The sequence below is a fragment of the Rhinolophus sinicus genome, chromosome 3 (genome assembly GCF_057876585.1).
Source record: "Rhinolophus sinicus isolate RSI-liver-muscle chromosome 3, RSI-T2T, whole genome shotgun sequence".
Lineage (NCBI taxonomy): Eukaryota > Metazoa > Chordata > Mammalia > Chiroptera > Rhinolophidae > Rhinolophus > Rhinolophus sinicus.
In genome coordinates this window covers 193,432,488-193,448,361 of record NC_142503.1, presented here as the reverse complement: position 1 = coordinate 193,448,361, position 15,874 = coordinate 193,432,488, and the positions used below count along the sequence as shown (strand labels likewise).

The following is a 15,874-nucleotide window of genomic DNA, read 5'->3' as shown; positions in this document are numbered from 1 at the left end:
CGACTTCAAGGCCAGTGCTCTGCTTAAAAAAGGGCTAAGATTTCTGTGGGTTCAGCTCGACTGTCCTTTTCTACCTTGAAAGTGGAGCTCCTGAACTCAGCCCCACACTTTCAAGAGTATTTCCAAGATGCTGATGCTGGCTCAACCCTTCAATCCCAAGTGACCACACCTGGGGCTTCCGAATACTGGGGTGCACTGTGTGTAACCATGATCCAGAAGGTTGTGGGGGTGCAAGTGGGGTGTGGAGTTGGCAGAGGAGACAGAGGACCAGGCATTTCCTAGGGGAAATGCTCTTGATGCTCAGCAAACAGGTCTCTCTACAACCTCTGAGACAGTTCCCTTTCTTCTTCATGATTTTACGGTCTGTTTATGGCCCATTTTCTCTTTGAATGCTTACAACAATGCTACAAAGGCGATCCTCAGCACCCCCTCAGTCTAGAAACAAACACAGTCCCTACCAGGTATTGAGTGCCTGCTTTGTGTTCACAAGGCCCTGGAAGGTGGGTACTAGCATCCACATCAAGCCAATGAGAAGATGGAAGCTAAGAGTAGTTAGGTAATCAGCACAACCACTCTAGGTAATCAGCACACAGCTAATGAGGAAAGGCACTAACAAGGGGGTAGCTGGGTCCCTTCGCCTAGGTTTTGCTTTGTTTCTATTGTGCCATGTGACATAAGCAAGAATCCTTTATCCCATAACGTAGAGATTCCTAAACTATGTTCTATAGCAGGGGTGTCCAAACTTTTTTCAACGTTTTTTACCAAGGGCCGTATGCAGTAAAATACACAAACAGCCGGGCCACTCACTCGAGGTGAAGTACGTATTGCCTCACCTGGTATATTTAACTAAATATATTTTTGGAATTTGCTGTGGGCCAATTAACAATGGATTGTGGACCACAGTTGGCCCACGGGCCCCAGTTTTGATACCCCTGCTCTATAGGATGGAAATCATTATTACACACCTGTCGTAGGATGGAGAAGAGCCCCCACCCCCAAGATAGCCATGTCCTGATATCCGAAACCTGTGAATGCTACTTTATACGACAAAAGGCACTTTGCAGATGTAACTAAGTTAAGGATCTTGGGGGATTATCACAGATTACTCAGGTGGGTCCTAAATGTGATCACAAGGGTTCTTATAAGAGAGGTGGGAGGTCAGAGCCAGAAGGAAGCAATGTGGTCATGGAAACAGGAGAACAGACAATGTGATGTGAAGCCATGGGCCAAGGAATGCCTGAAGAAAGCCCTGTCACCTTCTTGATGGTGGCCCTGTGAGACCTATTTTGACTTGTGGCCTCCAGAACTGTAAGAAAATAAATCTGTGTTGTTTTAAGCCACTAACTTTGTCATAATTTGCTACAGCAGCAACCGGAAACCAGAACAATAGCCCAGAATATGTCCCAGGTGAAACTACTTGGGGAAGATAGGTGTAACCAAGATACTAAAAGGCTTCTCCAGTCTGTGTGTGCTATTCATGTCTCCAAGCTTGCATTTTAAGGAATATCTCAAATTTGGGGGGATGTCTGTAGCAACTCTTGACTCCACATTGTTACTCAGAAAGGGTTCTGAAGGAATGGGGGTGGAGGATGGGTACATTTTGAAGGGAGAGGTTTGAGGGCTTCTTAGAACATGATACCCTCATGCTTTAGTCTGCTAGAGCTGCCATGACCAACTACCACAGACTGGGTGGCTTGTTGAACAAACTCACAAAGAGTCTGGAGGCTTTGGCTAGAAATAAATGATAAATAATTTTTCAAGGGTTTTAGGATTTGCAAACTGCAAACAAATACAACTAGGCAATATCCAGAGTGTTCTGAAGAAGAAAGAAAAGCTAAGAGCTCTTATAGAAAAAATTATGTTCTTGAGATGAATCTGTCCTCCACAATGAGCCTCTGGATTGGTCCCAGATGGTCATCCTCCAGAGGACCAGTGGTCTGGGTGCTGGGTGTCAGGTGGTCTGGGTACTAGATGTCAGGTGATCTGGGTACTGGATGTCAGATGGTCTTGATAACTGAGCAGTCTTTCCTTAGCCCTTTAGGGAGTCTTCTGAGGGTTATCTGGAGGTCAGATATATGTCCAGGCATGAATGCAGAACTGGAAAGTTCAGATGTTTTTAAGTTCCCAGGCTAGTTAAAAAAAAAAGAATAGGGGCTGGCCCGGTGGCTCAGGCGGTTGGAGCTCCATGCTCCTAATTCCGAAGGCTGCCAGTTCGATTCCCACATGGGCCAGTGGGCTCTCAACCACAAGGTTGTCGGCTCAATTCCTCGACTCCCGCAAGGGATGGTGGGCTCTGCCCCCTGCAACTAAGATTGAACACAGCACCTTGAGCTGAGCTGCCGCTGAGGTCCTGGATGGCTCAGTTGGTTGGAGCGCATCCTTTCAGCAACAAGGTTGCCAGTTCGATTCCTCGACTCCCACAAGGGATGGTGGGCTGTGCCCCCTGCAACTAGAAAATGGCAACTGGACCTGGAGCTGAGCTGCGCCCTCTACAACTAAGACTGAAAGGACAACAACTTGAAGCTGAACGGCACCCTCCACAAATAAGATTGAAAGGACAACAACTTGACTTGGAAAAATGTCCTGGAAGTACACACTGTTCCCCAGTAAAGTCCTGTTCCGCTTCCCCAATAAAAAAAAAAAAAAAAAATCTTAAAAAAAAAAAAAGAATAGAATCAGTTCCTCATAGCTCAATCAACCTGATTTTGGTAATTTGGCAGCTTGACAATAATGTCTCACTTTCTTAAGTCTTTTCTTCAGGTTTAGCCAGAGGAATTTATTTCTCATAGTTCTAGAGGCTAGAAGTCCAAGATTAAGGATGTCAAGGTTGGTTTCTGGTGAGATCTGTCTTCCTGGGCAATAGATGGAATCTTCTTGCTGTGTCCTCATATGACCTTTTATGCACATGGGAAGAGGTGGGGGAGGGGGAGAGAGAGAGAGAGAGAGAGAGAGAGAGAGAGAGAGAGAGAGAGACAGAGAGAGACAGAGAGAGACAGAGAGAGAGAGAGAGAAAGAGAGAGAGACAGAGACAGAGACAGAGAGACAGAGAGAGACCTCTGGGGTCTCATCCTCTTCTAAGGACACCAGTCCTATGGGATTAGGGCCCCACCCTTATAACCTCATTTAACTTTTATTATTTCCCTAAAGTCCCTGTATCCAAATGTCTCATTGGGGTTTGGGCTTCAATATATGAATTTGGGGGGGACACAATTCAGTCCATCACAATGGAGATGAGAACATGGGATGGGCCAGGGGTCAGAATATTAAATGGACCAGATAGGTCATAATAGATTTATTTTTCCACTGATATGAAGAAAAACAAAGCGCACCATCCCCATAGTAATACCTTAGGTGGTATTATCTCTATTTTATAGCTGAGGGAACTGAGGCACAGAGAGGTAGCCCATGGCATTATAGTGAAGTTCGAACCCTCAGTGCCTCAGAAGGTGATTTTATTTGGAAATGGGGTCACCGCAGATGTAATTAGTTAAGATGAGGCCATTCTAGAGAAGGGTGGGCCCTAATCCAGTATGCCCGGTGTCCTTATAAAAAGGGGAAATCTGGACACAGACACACTCTGGGAGAACGCCATGTGACAGGAAGGCAGAGACCTACAAGCCAAGGAGCACTGAAGATTGCCAGCCGCCCCAGGAGCTGGGGGAGACCCTGGGGCAGGGGCTCCCTCCCAGTCTCAGAAAGAACCCATCCTGCCGACGCCTTGATCTTGGACTTCCAGCCTCCAGAGTTGTGAGACATAAATTTCTGTTTGTTATTATTATGACAACCCTAAGAAACTAACACACTCAGTAACTGGTGGTGTTCAGATTCAAACTCAGGCATTCTGGCTCTAACACCCAAATTCTATACTCAGTACTCTGAGGCCTCTTGATGTCTCTGGAAGTACTTGTCACCATGCTGTGCTCACCATAGGCGCTCAGAGCACAGGAGCTATTATTATTCATCTTAGACCTACCCCTTCTTAGAGAAGGGACCTCCAACTTCCTAGGCAGCTAGGGATGGAATGGACCCACCACATTCAGTCAGAGCCAGGGGCTCCCAGGTCTGTACCTCCAGGGGACCCCACGTCCATCCTCCCCTCTCCACTACTGCAGTTGCTCTGAGTGCTAAACACTGGTCCCAAAGAAGTGTGCCTCCCAAGAGCCCTCACAAGGGCCCTACAAATAATAGACTCCGTGGGAGAGCAGCAAACAGGAAGAGAAGGAGGCCCAGGTCTCACTCTCAGGGGACAAGGTGTCCTGCATGAAGTCTTTTCATTTATTTATCTTTTTAATGTTCCAAAAGGGCATTTTGGAATCTGAGGAGCGGGACTAAATATTTACCCGATCAATCCCACGGACCTGTCAGGGGTGGTGATGCAAAGCAAATAGCTCAGGGACCTTGCTCAGGACATCGTCTTTTTTATTCATTCATTCACTCATTCATTCACCAAATATTCACTGGGCCTCAGCCACACGTCAGACCCTACAATCAGCACTGGTGCCAGGTACTGGGGTAAACAAGGCCCTGTCTTCCAGATGTTCTGTCTAATTGGGGCTTGGGTTCGGGGGGCAGACATTAATATCAGCCAACCATGTCTGATGGTAGGGTGACAGTTTGCCTCAGAGAAGTGATGAGGCATTAAAGGGAGAGCCTGGCCGAATGCAGATTCTCAGACGGGGAAGGGAGCATTCTGGGTCATAGGGACCTGCAGGAGCAAAGACCCAGGGGTAAGAAGCCACCGGCATCCTGCGAGGACAGCAAGACTATCCATGACTGATGTCACTGGATACATGAGAGCAAGAAGAGGGACTGAGGCAGGAGACGCAGGCAGGGATCAGATTGGGAGTCCCTGCACATAGAGGGGTTTGAACTTCACTTGTACGCAATAGGAAGCCATTGAGGGCTTTTGAGCAGGAGAGGGATGAGCTTAGTCAGAATACGGAGGCATCACTCTCAAGGCTGAACTGAGGGTGACTGTTCCCCCCTTTTTTCCCCTTCATTGTACCAGGGCCTCACTTCCACACATCACCCTGGCAGTGCCACTGCCACAGTAACCCTAGGCCTATGCCTTCTTTCTGGCTTGTGTGAGACTCTTGACCCTGCAGTGTATCCCATGACCATGGCCATCCACTCCGGGAGAGATACTGGCCACATCTCCATGGCCATAGGTGGGGGCATTGTCTATGTGACCCGGGCGGCTGCCCGCCTCACTGAGCCTCCTCACCAGGTCTCTGTGGCAGCTCTTTGGTTAGTGTTCTCCTTGCCAAGGCCTTCCGAGCGCCCCCATGGGAACAAGGCAGCCACCCTGCCCGGGAGGCTGCTGGTTGCCCACAGTGCTTCCTCCTCCCGCAGACACCTTGCCAACCCATAAGAACTTGGAGCACCTGGCATGTGGACCAGGTATGCCAGGGGCGTGCGGGGCTAACCTCAGAGGGATGGGAAAGGAATGCATCTATTGAGCATTTGCTATGTACAAGGCACCAAGCCACTTCCTCACGGTCATCAGTTTGTTTACTTCTCACACTTTCTGGGGCAGACACTTATTCAGAGATTACATCATCTGCCCGAGGTCACACAGACCTAGAGAGCTGAGTGTCCAGTCCACACCCGTCCGGTGCCACCCACTTCACTCGCCCTCACCAACAGCTTCTGCCTGGACACTTGGCATCTTCTACACCCCCCACTCCAAAGCATGGCCAGCCCTCCAGGCCACGTCTTCCTGCAGACCTGCAGCTCTGGGAGGGCTAGGATTTCGTGGGATTGACAACCTTGCCCAGAAAGAGGATGGAGTGGGTATCGGTAGAAAAGATCACCACAAGGAAAGGCCGGTTGAACCAAAGGACTTGGGGATTGAATGAGGCGGACAGAAAGGTGACAGAGACGCTGGTGCCCGCTGCAGCCTCGGTGCCAGCCTCGTCCACGTCCAGGACTGCCTTGTGGAAACTCTGGGAGGGAAATCACAAGTGTTACTTCTGCGAGAACATGAGTAGGGGCTTAGGGAAGATTAGGGGAATCGGAGATCGCTGGAGATCAATACTGAGGTTCATTGCATGCAAAGACCCTTGTTGGGGATCTCACAGCAGGAATTTCTATGCTGGGTGGGTTGTTGAGCTAATGACCTCATGTTTATACAATAGTGATAGCTACCGTGAATTGAACACTTACTATGTCCCCAGGGCTCTTTCTACTCTTCAAAACCACTCTATGAGGTCAACATACTATGTCTATTTTCTAGACAAGGAAAACGCATTCAGAGACTAGGTAACCCTCTAATGCCGTGAGAGGTGGAATTGGAATTCAAACTCTCAATCCCAAGGCTCTGCCTTCTAGTATACTTTTGTCTTACTTAGCTGAAGTCATAGGTCCCCTTCTCTCGTCTAAGAAATCTCTCTGATACACATGCACCCAAGCCAGCTGCATCTGTGTCCTTCCTCTGTTTCTGGCGTTGCATTTGTCACTCTCGGTGGCCACAACCTATGGAGGCACTGTCTCCCCGATGTGACTGGGAGTGTTCTCTGAAGATAGGGACTGGGTGGGCATAGCATCCCCAGCACCAATGCCACCCTCAGTGTGCGGTGCTTAGTTCATGGATGTCCATGTCTGTGGATGATTCATTGAACAGACTCAGCCTCTGAGACCTCACATGGTGGCAGGGAAAGCACCCAACACCCAGCAACTCCCGAGGGGCAGAAGTTCCCACTGAAGCGTCTAGGTGTTGATGGCCACTGGTGACTTACCCTGGACACCAGCAGGTTTCGCTCTGTGGTGATGCCGGACAAGTTAGCCTGCCGCGAAAACAGGTCCCTGATGCCCAGCATGGGCAGAATCTGATCTAAGTTATAGGAGCCGGAAATGGAGAACTTTGGGAAATGCAACTTGAGCTTCCTGTAAAATGACCTGAAAGAGGCATTGGGTTAAAACACTGGACTCCAGAACAAACTAGGGTCGCTGCCAGGCTGTGCTCTCCTTGTCTGCACTCTCATTCCGCCAGGGTTCTATCCCCACAGGTACCCATTTGCTCATGCCATCCTTCCCATGAGTGTGCCTGGTGGCTTAAGGCCAGGCTGCTTTGTCCCGGGGCCTGTTGTCTGCGGGACCTCCCTCCCTTGGGTGCTCCTGTTCAGCACGGGTGTTTTCTGTGTGCGTACCAGGTGCCCAGAGAGATGCAAGTCTCTGTTGCAGACCTGAGGTTTTCAATTGTTTGGGACCAGATGACATCTTTGGCTCAAATTCCCGTGCCACAGGAATTGTGTGAATTTTCTATCCTTATGCGGCCCTGAGGGAGCCCCAGGGTGATGGGAAACGTCCCTGCTACTTCCTGGGGTGAGTCTATGGAGTTTTCTTAAGCCCCTCCATGCCAGTTTAGTCATCCATCTGGACTGGAGGTCTACCCCTCCATTGTACAGGAGGAGACCCTCAGAGGGCCAATGTCACTTCACCCAAGGCTTGCACGTACAAGGGCTACATCTAGAACTAGGACTCCTGGTTCTCCTTTCACTGATGAGGGTGAAGTCATATTTGGGATGCAATAGGAGAGTTCCTTATTTAAGGAAATAAATAATGAATACATAAAAAAATAAATAAGACATGGACTGTCTTAGAGCAAATAAGAATTCCTCCATAATTTGGCCTTCACTCCCTGTTTTGGGCACTGGTTTTCATTAGAAGGGTCCACGTGAAGGGCAGTGCCGACTACCATGTGGCCCACTGATTACCTGTTCTGGAGCAAGTTGTTCCACCTCGCCAGCATCTCTGGAGTCAAAAACCCTTCCACCTGCTTCATTTTCCCTTGGTCAGGAAGGATGAAAAAGGCCTTTGCGTTTCCTTTGTAATCCATCCTCAGCACCGAGCAGGGCAAGTATTTGTCATGAAGGTACCAGTGGTGGTGCTTGTCTTGAAACATCATAGGTACCTTGACTGAGGTATTCTCATCCACATGAAAGTCTTCGAGCTTATTCTTCGAGGGGTTAAATGGTGTCTCCCACCGACCTGAGGGGAAGAAGGAGCGATGGTGTCCGTGGACCTCCAGCCAGGGAATGCCTCCCCCACTGTCACCCAGATGCCATCTTCCCATGTCATCAGTGTGTCTATTTAGATCACTCACAACCTCATGTGCCTGGGGAGTGGATCTCCAGGGCTCATTGAGATTCGACATTGAGAGATCCCAGAGGATCTCAGTAAGGTTGTCTTATGTCTCCTCTAATGCCTTAAAATTATTGCACTTACATTTTTTTGGTTTGTGTGGTGGAAGCTCATTGTGATTTTGAAGTGTACTTTCTTGGTTAAAAATGAGGTCAAGTAACCTTTTGTATGTTTATTGATCAACCAGATGTCGTCTGTTTTAGTTCAGTGCCAGTTCTTTTTTTTTTTTTTTTTTTTTTCCTATTTGTATTTCTGTAGGGCTATTTCTTAGTGATTTAAGGGGTTCTTTCTGAATATTAGTTATATATCAGTGATGTGTGTTGCAAATACCTTCTCCCTCACTGACTGGTCTTTTCTCTCACATCGTGGTGTCTTCTAGTGATTGAAATCCTTGACCATAGCTGTCTTTTCCTTTATGGTTAGGTCTTCCATGTCTTGGTTAGAAAAATTTTCCCTACTTCCAGTTCATGAAGATAGCCTCCTACATTATCTTCTAGAAGTTTAGTCTTACCTTTTGCATTTTGGACTTGACCTGGAGTAAATACTTATGATTGGTGGGAAGGAGGAATCAAAACCATTTTTTTCCCCATATGGGTACCTAGTTGTTCCAGTACCATTTTTTTTTTTTAATCCATCCTTTCTCCAATGCTCTGTCATGCCAGCTTTGACCAATATCAAATGTTCATTTATTCACGGGACCATTTCTGGGCTCTATTCTGGCCTCTCTCTATTTGTCCCATTGGTTTATTTGTACCATATTGTCTAAGTGAACATAAAGTTATAATAAGTACGAGGTGTGATCAAACAATATGGTGAAAGTTTAAATTTAAAAAAATTACAGTAAAAGACACATTGCCATTAACCCCCTCAAAATACTCCCCATCGCTTTGAACACACTTATCCCATTGTTCTTGCCACTTTCTGAAGCAGTTCTGGAAATCCTCTTTCATGAGTGTCTTTAGTTGCGCTGTCGTGGCTGCTTGGTTTCCCGAATCAATTCAAAACATTTACTTTTCCTGGTCATTTTGACTTTGGGGAAGAGCCAGAAATCGCACAGTGCCAGAGCCAGTGAATAAGGTAGATAAGGAAACACCGTAATGTTTTTCTGTTTTTTTTTTCAATTAAAGTTTATTGGGGTGACAATTGTTAGTCAAGTTACATAGATACGTTTTTATTTGACAGAAGTTGCCTTATACCAGAAGTGATGTGTGACACAGAGCATTGTCATGATGGAAGATGATTTACAGCACACTTTAAAACACACCTTCTTTCAACCATAGCTCACCCTCGACCAACTGCATCAAACAAGTTGAAGCTTGTCACACACGGTTACTAAGGTTCAATGCATCACTTCCCATATTGAAGAGCCCTGCCTTTCCATTGGGTGGCACTTGGCAGCGGCATTCACCATAGTTTTTGGTCACAACAGAAAGGCTCCGTGTCACACATCACTTCTGGTATATGGCAAATAAAAACATTATGGTGTTTCCTCTTCTACCTTATTCACCAGATCTGACACCGTACGACTTCTGGATCTTCCCCAAAGTCAAAATGAGCAGGAAAGGAAAACGTTTTGAATTGATTCAAGACATGGAGGCAGCCACGACAGCACAACTAAAGACACTCACGAAAGAGGACTTCCAGAACAGCTTCAGATAAGTGGCAAGAACAATGGGATAAGTGTGTTCAAAACGAGGAGGAGTATTTTGAGGACAATTAATGGCAATGTGTCTTTTATTGTAATAACTTTTTTTTATTTAAACATTCACCATATTGTTTGATCACACCTCGTATTGCTCTCTGGCAGGCAAGTTTTCTCACCTTAGCTATTCTTGGCCCTTTGCACTCATATGCATTTTAGAATCAGCTTGGTAACTGCCACCAAAAAGAAAAAAAATCCTGTCAGAATTTTGATTGGGATTACATTAAATATTTAGATTAATTGGGAGGGAGAACAGATATTGTTACCATCCTCTTCATGGACATGGTTTATGTTTTCACTTAAGTCTACTTCAATATCTCTCAATATAACCTTATCCTCAGAGATCCTGCTCATCTTTTGTTTGTATTCTCCTAGGTATTTTTCAGTTCTAAATACAAGCCACAATTATTCCACTGCTCTTATCATGGGACCTACACTGAGGGCTGAGGGCTACATTTATAGCCCGAGTGCTGGGTAGATGTGTCAGAGGGCAGGACATCTCTAGCTCCCTTCTGTTTCTGGAGAACCTCTCTTCCTTCTGCCAAGAACACTAACCCAGCTGGAACTAGGTCTCTTTCAGGAAGAGAGCACCATAAATCTTCACTATTTCTGGCCATAGCTTTGGGTGAGGTGATGGTATATACTATACATTTAAATTCTATTTTAAAAGGAATGGAGTCAGAAGAATATTGTGCAGCCACTAAAGTGAGATCTAAATACAATTTCCCATAGCATAAAATCACACACACACACACACACACACACACACACAAGTGCGTGCAAAAACTGGTAAAATCTGAATAAAATCTGTAGATTAAACCAATGTCAATTTCCTGGTTTTGCTGTTGTGCGACAGTTATGTAAGATGTTATCTAGGAAACCTGGGTGAAAGGTACATGTGACCACACTGTACTACTTTTGCAACTTCCTAAGAACTTATAGTTATTGCACAATTAAAAAGGTTTTAAAAACAGATTTTCAACAGTGCTTGAAAATTCCTCATGTAAAAGGCAGGTGATGACCCGTTTGGCTGGATTGTCAGTCTGGGAATGTTTCCTAGAATTTGTTCCCTATAGATTCTTTTTTTTATTATTATTAATTTTTTTTTTTTTTTATTGGGGAAGGGGAACGGGACTTTATTGGGGAACAGTGTGTACTTCCAGGACTTTTTTTTTCCCCAAGTCAAGTTATTGTCCTTTCAATCTTAGTTGTAGGATTCAAGCTGATTACAAGTGTGAGGTCGCGAGGTAGATGTGAAGCAGCCACTGCTCGCTGAAGGTCTTCACAGGGAGACAGGACACTGGCCTGACCCAGAGGAGCCCTGCGTGCTCCACCTCATCCACACCATCCTCCAAGTTTGTTGTCCCAATTCTAGTGCTGCTGACAAACAGTGACCCCCAAACCAGCACGAGGTGCCCAGTAAGGGCCTGTCTACAAGCTCCCCCTACATGGGACCCCTTGGGTGGCTGGGTGAGTCTGGTATATAGATTCCTGATAAGCTCTAACTTGTCCACCTGCGCCAGTGACTTTTTCTCCATCCCTCTATCTCCCTCTTCCTCCAGACCTTCACTTCCCAGCCTCTCCCACCATCATGCAAGGTCTGATTCCTATAACAATCCCTTTTTCCTTAACATTCCTGGTGGCTTTGTTCCACGGATGGAACCCTGACTGATACACACAGTACAAAATTGTCCCCACACTGTGATTTCAACTGTGTTAACATATGCGTGTAAACAAAAGACTGAAAAGAATTATGCTAAAATGTAACCATTGGTTGCCTCAGGGTGGTAAGATTATGGGCAATTTCTGTTTTCTCTTTTGTGCATTTATGTATTTTTAAAGGTTTTCAAAATGAGCATCATTATCATTAGAGTAATTATAGTTACTGTAATTATTTATTATGTATAATGGGGTTGGGCAAACTTCTTTTGCAAAGGGCCAGAAAGTTAATATTTTAGAGTTTGCAGGTTATTCTGTCTCTATAGCAACTTCTTGTCTCTCTGTGTGTGAAAGCAGCCAGAGGCACTAAATCAGTGAGTGGCCAATAAAACTTTATTTACAAAAACAGGTGGCCCAGCAGATTTGGCTGGGGGCTGTAGTTTGCCCATTCCCTTAGGCTCTCTTCTAAGGTGTACACACATGTCACATCATTTGAGCCTCAAAACAAAACCTTGAAGCAGGGACTCTTATTATCCTTACTTCAAGCAAACAACCTGCCCTGTTTACACTGCCGGTAAGTGGCAGAGCTTCCATATGAATCCAGCAGTTCAACTCTTGATAATTGGATGCAATGTATTTTATAAATTACTGTTATTAAGAAAATATGTCTAAAGATATGAAGAGCTGGAAACCTCAATACTACGCAATCATAAGTATCTGACACTATAACATTAAATCTACTGCGGGCTGTTTGACCCTATTACGCCCAATGCATCCACTTTTTAAAAAAAATCTTTAATTCATCAATAAATTGGAAGGGGGGGAGGAGGGAAGATATAGGATCTATCAACGAGTTGACTCTTACCTTTGAAGTAAATATAATTCACCAGCACCATCACTGTATCTGTGCTGAGCCCACTGACCAAGTTCTGAATCTTTCCTCGAGTTTCCTCCTTGATGTGGTTGTTGATAAGCTGGGTTGTGCCGTCAGAGTCGAGGAAGTTGGTGTGGAAGAGTTTGGACTCATAGAAGGTCATGGTGTCATTAAGGAAGCTTGGAAGGGGCTGTACGTCCTGGCTCAGGAAAAGGGAACTGCCCACACGCGTCTCTAGCTTGTCATCTGGGAGGTTGAGAGTGTGCAGGAGATGCTGGAAGCCCAGGTGAATGTCGGACTCGGATATCTCTGTGAGGTTGAAGCCCAGACCCTCGAGGATCTGGGTCCAGGTGTGGGAGCGGGCCCCCAAGGACAGCATGGCATAGGCGGTGGAGATGCTCAGCGGGGAGAAGAAGATGTTGCTCCCAGGGTTTTGGGCAGCCATCAAGTGGTAGAAGCTGAAGGCAAAGGCGGTGTTGCTTAGGGCGATCTTTAGGCTGGGAGAGCCCTCACCTGTGCCTGGAGCCTCCTGATGGTGGCTGTGGGTCTGACCTTGGCCATCGTGAGAAAGGGCCAATAGTCCAAGCAGGAGGAAGAGCAGGTGGTCGGGAAGATGCATCTTCTGAGCTCTCAGGTCTACAGGAAGAAAGAGAGTACCAGGAAATTCCCACAGCAGAACACCCAACTCTACAAAGAAGTTGGGCAAGGGGCAGGGCGCCAAGGTGGTAACACCCTCATCTCCTGCAGATGGGCTTATGACAGACTAGCAAACACCTAGCACCCTCCACGTGCCTGGTGACAGTGATATTCTCTGGCACGTGCCTTGTGTCTACCATCTTATTTTATTCACCATCTTCATGAGCTCTGCATGGCACTGGACTCCATTCTCATCACAGAGATGGGGGAACAGAGGCTCTCCAACTGATTCACCAAGACATCTAACTGGTAAGTATCTGAGCTGGAACACAGATCTCCCAACTCTCAGCCTGGGAGCCTTCCACAAGGTGAGTTTTTTCCTTAGCCCAGCGACCTTTTCCTTACCAAGTGCTAAATCACCAAAGGTTATTTTAGCATCTATTCCACACACCTCCATGGTGTGATTTACAGTTTACAAAGTTAATTTTATGCCAATTGTTTGACCCCCTTACCGAGGTAAGAGGTCAGTAGAACTGGTATTCTTATCACCATGTACAGATGAGACCACGGAAGTTGGATAAATGATTTGCCCAAAGTCACAGGGATAGGATTGGTCCCTTTTCCTAATGAAAACAACCTGCCCAAAACAGGATTTCCAGTTTTCTCCACCAAATCTGCTCTGTCCCCTCCAGTGGCCCTACCATTATCTCGTTCTCCAAACCCAGTTGTCATCTCTAACATCTGTCTGGCCTTCCATCCACACCCCTAAATCCCCTGCTTCTATCTATCAGCACATCCCACAGGGTCCTTCAACCTCTCAGCCCCTCCACTGCTGTGACCCTCGTTCAAGTCTCCAGCGTCTTTCACCCAGAGCAAGGATCAGAAAACTTTTCCTGTAAAGGGCCAGGTAGTAAACAGCTTGCGTTTTGTGGACCATGTAGTCAGTGTTGCATCTACTCAGCTCTGCTGTGCAAGCTGGAAAGTGGCCACAGACAAGGCATGTGTGGACAGTCGTGGCTGTGTTCCAGTAGAATTTTATTTATGGACCCTGAAATTTGAATTTTATACACTTTCGATATGTCACAAAATGCTGTCCTTCTTTGATTTTTTCCCCAACCATTTAAAACTTTTATATTTATATCTTTCATTCTTAGGTCATGGGCAATACAAGAAAAGGCAGTAGGCCAGATTTGATCCACGGGCTGTAGCTTTTGGACCCCCTGACCTAGACCTCTGTAGTAGCTTCCTAACTGCTCTTTCTTCTCTCTGTCTTCCGCACAGCTGTTGGAGGGTCATTTAAAAACACACATTGAACCACTTCGTTCACCAGCTCAACACTGCTCCCCCCAACATGGCTTCCAAGCAACCCGTAATAACTTCTCCCCTGCCCCCAACTCTCATATACTTGTCTGTAGCTTTACAGTGAGATTACCCAGCATTCCCCTGGCGGGAGCTCTCCTGAAGCATCTGAATTCGGACCTAGAAGACCTGGTTCCAGGCTGTGGACAGCCTTGGAAGACGCTGTTTTTGGGCCTGGGCACTAGTTCCCCCACCGGTGCAGTGAGGAGGTTGGTGCAATCATGTGTGGAGCCTTTTCAGCCTTAGGATTTGTCACCCCTAGGAAGGGGGACCAATTGTCCCAGTTTTCCCAGGACTTTCCTCGTTTTAGCTGTGGATGAAGAAGGGTTCTATAATAAAACTGACAAGTCCAATGACAGAAAGTAACCTCACGGAGTAATTTGACCATAAATTCCTAGCTGTGCAGGTCATGATGGGTAGTCATGCCCCCCGCATGTAACTTCTTCAGGAAAACGTTTATCTTGTTGCCTTAAACTAGCCCTGTCCATTGTTTCTGTGTATCTAGGTTAACAGATCTTTGAAATGCCCCTTTTTGACCCCTCTTTCTAAAGCTTTACCCCCCTCAAGGGAGCACATAATCTTTGTTAACTATCTTGTAATGCAATCTTCACCTTGCTTCCTCTCACATCCACTTTATCTTCCTTAGTTCTCTCTTAATTCCAAATGCATATAGGAAACTGCAGTCATTTTCAGAAGCACTTTTCTCAGTCTGTTAAGATTTTGCTTCCATAGGTCTGTTTGGCTCAAACAAACTCTAATAAACTCTTATAAAATTTTTCTATAGGTTTGGATGTCCTTACACTGACCTTGCACTGAAAGTCTTATGTCCCAGAACCCCCAGTCCTCCTTTTAGGGTCTCCCTCAGGGGGTTACTCACGGCACAGTCAACCCTGGAGTGGCGCCCTGTGCAGCTGCCTGAGCTGTAGAAGTAGCCCAGGAATGTGGCTTGGGTTTATTAAGCCCGGAAAGTTGGAGAACCCTCTCGGCACCACCTACTGCCTCCATATTTAGGTAATTATTAATGAAAAGACCAGTAGGTGCAGCACGGAATCCCTACAAAGAGAATAGCCTCACCGGAAGTTGGCTTTCCTCCTCCCAAAGGAAAGCCTTCTTCCCTCCCAGGAGACCCCAAGAGGGTTCACCCCTTCTTGTTTCTATTATGCATTGAGGTTTGCCTGGTACTTGCTTCTCCCTGAGGCTCAGGGGGAATCCCTTAGTGGGTCTGGTCCCCTCTCTCGGTTTTCATCTCCCCTTTCCTCCCAATTTTTACCTGCCTCCCTGCAAAATGAAAAGTTGGACCAGACCAGGGACAGCAAACTGCAGAGACTTCACAAACCTAGGAAGGCCGCTTCCAGGGTGTCACGGTGGCTCATAGTGAGTAGGCACATGGAACTGGAAAGGCTCAGCTCGCTGCAGCCAGAGGAGCCCCATCTGGGGCCTGGATCCTGCCCAGTGCCTCCAGTTTGCAGTTCTGGACTATGTGATTTCTGAGGAGCCTTCCA

At 46.5% G+C, this 15,874-nt stretch overlaps 1 protein-coding gene across 2 annotated transcripts; it reads right to left on the bottom strand.

Annotated features, from left to right (window-relative positions):
• Positions 1–5,493: 5,493 nt before the first annotated feature.
• SERPINA4 (serpin family A member 4) lies at positions 5,494–15,358 on the bottom strand. 2 transcript variants are annotated; one of them, XM_019746035.3, is made up of 5 exons: positions 15,250–15,358; positions 12,369–13,013; positions 7,716–7,989; positions 6,738–6,897; positions 5,494–5,945 (listed from the first exon to the last, which is right to left on the bottom strand). In XM_019746035.3, the coding sequence occupies exons 2-5, from the start codon at positions 12,994–12,996 to the stop codon at positions 5,745–5,747; spliced, it is 1,263 nt and encodes a 420-aa protein (XP_019601594.3). In that variant the 5' UTR covers positions 12,997–13,013; positions 15,250–15,358; the 3' UTR covers positions 5,494–5,744. The 2 variants fall into 2 exon arrangements, with proteins under 2 accessions (XP_019601594.3, XP_019601600.3); XM_019746041.3 differs by having other exon boundaries at positions 15,179–15,313.
• Positions 15,359–15,874: the final 516 nt, after the last annotated feature.